Source organism: Poromitra crassiceps (assembly GCF_964638095.1).
Source record: "Poromitra crassiceps genome assembly, chromosome: 9".
Taxonomy (NCBI): Eukaryota; Metazoa; Chordata; class Actinopteri; order Beryciformes; family Melamphaidae; genus Poromitra; species Poromitra crassiceps.
The window spans coordinates 26,221,468-26,223,986 of record NC_139630.1 but is presented as its reverse complement, the minus strand read 5'-3'; the positions used below and the strand labels follow the sequence as shown (position 1 = coordinate 26,223,986).

General features: G+C 45.5%; 1 protein-coding gene across 1 annotated transcript; it reads left to right on the top strand.

The window, feature by feature from the left end:
* The first annotated feature begins 322 nt into the window (after positions 1 to 322).
* rps29 (ribosomal protein S29) lies at positions 323 to 2,290 on the top strand. Its single transcript, XM_083642676.1, has 3 exons — positions 323 to 417; positions 900 to 999; positions 2,119 to 2,290. The coding sequence occupies exons 1-3, from the start codon at positions 356 to 358 to the stop codon at positions 2,125 to 2,127; spliced, it is 171 nt and encodes a 56-aa protein (XP_083498802.1). The 5' UTR covers positions 323 to 355; the 3' UTR covers positions 2,128 to 2,290.
* Positions 2,291 to 2,519: the final 229 nt, after the last annotated feature.

Below are 2,519 nucleotides of genomic sequence, written 5' to 3'. Positions count from 1 at the left end.
GAGTTGCAGGTAGGCTATTGACAGAGAAGCATGTTGGGCATTTAGCAGGATTGATATAGGATATTGATACTAATTGCTTTGATGTCTGCTACAAAATGATGTCACAAAGATGTAGCCGATTACCAGCCCAGAATGTGGACGCACATCATGCACTGAGATTATTGTTGTTGTGGCTGTTGCCACCTGGAGGTGGATGTTAACGTTACACGCTTAATATTAGAACAACGCCGGCCACCAGAGGGCGCCACGCAGGGTGCCACAGCCGGAAAGAAAGGAGTCAAATGACACGTGAGTTTTATTTGCGCATGCGCGTCCGGTTTTCCTTCCTTTCCGAGACTCGAGCGAAAGAGACAAGATGGGCCATCAGCAGCTCTATTGGAGTCACCCGAGAAAATTCGGACAGGGATCCCGATCCTGGTCAGTCCTGCTCGCGTTGGGTCGAGTATTTATTGAGGTTGTGATTCGGGTCGGTTTAGAGCTCTCTGCGGCTCTCCATACTCCGACATTTACGTCCAAAAGTTCACCACATGGAGGCTGAGCTCGAGCTAACATGGCGGCGGATGCTGCGCCTGGCTAATGAGCGCTAACGCTAGCTCACTCGACTCGGTCAGAACCTCACTGTCCTCAATGTTGTCGATACGATAACTGTGTCAACACGGTTCTTTATGTTTCCAGCAGTGTATCTGCACACGTTCTTTCGGTTTAAGTCTCATACTTGGTAACGTTAGCTTATTAGCTCATGTTTCTTTTAGCCCGGATGCAAATAACAATGTAAATTGAAGCAGTGTTTTATCTGTGTGTACAAGTGCCTCACCTGACATCAATGTGGATGAATGAAGGCTGCAGGCACGTCTCGCTCTTCGATCATAAGCTAATTAACAATCCTTTGTGTTTTCCAGCCGGGTATGCTCGAACAGACACGGTCTGATCCGTAAATACGGACTCAACATGTGCCGCCAGTGCTTCAGGCAGTACGCTAAGGACATCGGCTTCGTGAAGGCAAGTAACGTTAACTTATTTTTCAATTTTGTTCAATGCTGTTAGGTGTAGGCTATAACTTATCCCTGCTGTCTTTGATGTACTAGTATTATGGCCTAGGATGCAAGTAAAGTCTGACGGCAACTGATGACGTGCTATGTTATCTTGACTTGACCTGAACATAATGGCAGTTGGCAGTGTCATGCCGAGTTTTGCACCCCCGCCGAGAATTGCATCCCCACCTTCCTGGAGCATATTGTAATGATTTATACGGAAACTTAACTGTTTAAAAATGATATAATCGTCTGGGTAGATGTGATCTCCAAGCGAGGGGATCTTTCCTGGCTTTATGGAGGGGGATGCAAATCTCGTCGGTTTGTACCTGCCGAGATTTGACATCCCTGTTTTTAAAGGAGAATTTCGTTTTTTTTTAACCTGGATCCATCTCCTGGCATTAATTATGATTTGGCCACTCACCAGGCGATCTCCGCGGCGTTTCTGGCCATCCTAGCGTTGTTTTGACATCAATAGCGTCCAAGTCAGTTGTAAAATGGAGCTGACTTGGGGCCAAGTGTGAGCCTGTCTTTCCTGCATCTAAATAGCTATTTTTATTCCCCTTTTCGCCAAATATCGTCAGAATCTGATCCCTCAAGAAGCACCACAGTGATATTTCCCCAAAGGCTGTTTCCTGGAGTCCCACAGGGATCAAATTACCTCAAACGTGATCTCGGTCACCAAGTCTCGTGAAGTCCCGCGATACTTTCCTGCCGACTGACCAAGTACAGGAGGACGCTTTGTGGTGGTGGTTTTAGCGCAACCTATGTGGGGTTTGGCATAACCTTCGTTATTTCGAATCCCACATAGGTTACGCCGCGGAGATCGCCTGGTGAGTGGCCAAAGCATAATTAATGCCAGGAGATGGATCCAGGTTAAAAAAAAACGAAATTCTCCTTTAAGTTAAAACGGCCCCAAAATATGGTGGGGGTGCAATTCTCGGCAGGGGTGCAAAACTCTGCATGACAGGCATACATGCTTATAAAGTTCACGAGTGTTTTGGAATATTTTGAATAATGCTGCAGCTTGGATGTCTTAACTTTGCAATAAATGCCATTTTCTTCCATCCATATTTTTTCCATACAGCTGGACTAAATGTTCTGCACTGAAGTTTCCTCGCCTGGGTGATCTCTGTTAGCGGAGTCACCTGACAGCAGAGTGGCGTGTCCGCACTGAAGTTTCCTCACCTGGGTGTTCTGTTAGGGGAGCCAAGATGGAGTAATTCAGCTGCAAATAAATGTTCTTTTGACCAATACAATCCTCTTCTGTGCTTATTCTTGCATCAATAAGGATGTTTGGCTCATCTTGTAACTATTCATAGCAGGTAATGGTCTGCGCGACTGACGATTATTGAAGATGCTTAGAATCCAGGCTAGAAGCCTTGGTCAGATTGAAATGAACTGTTAGGATCAATATACTGCTCAGGGAAGATGAATTACGATCAGAGATAGATTGCTTTCTGTCAAATTATGAAACTTAAAATGTTT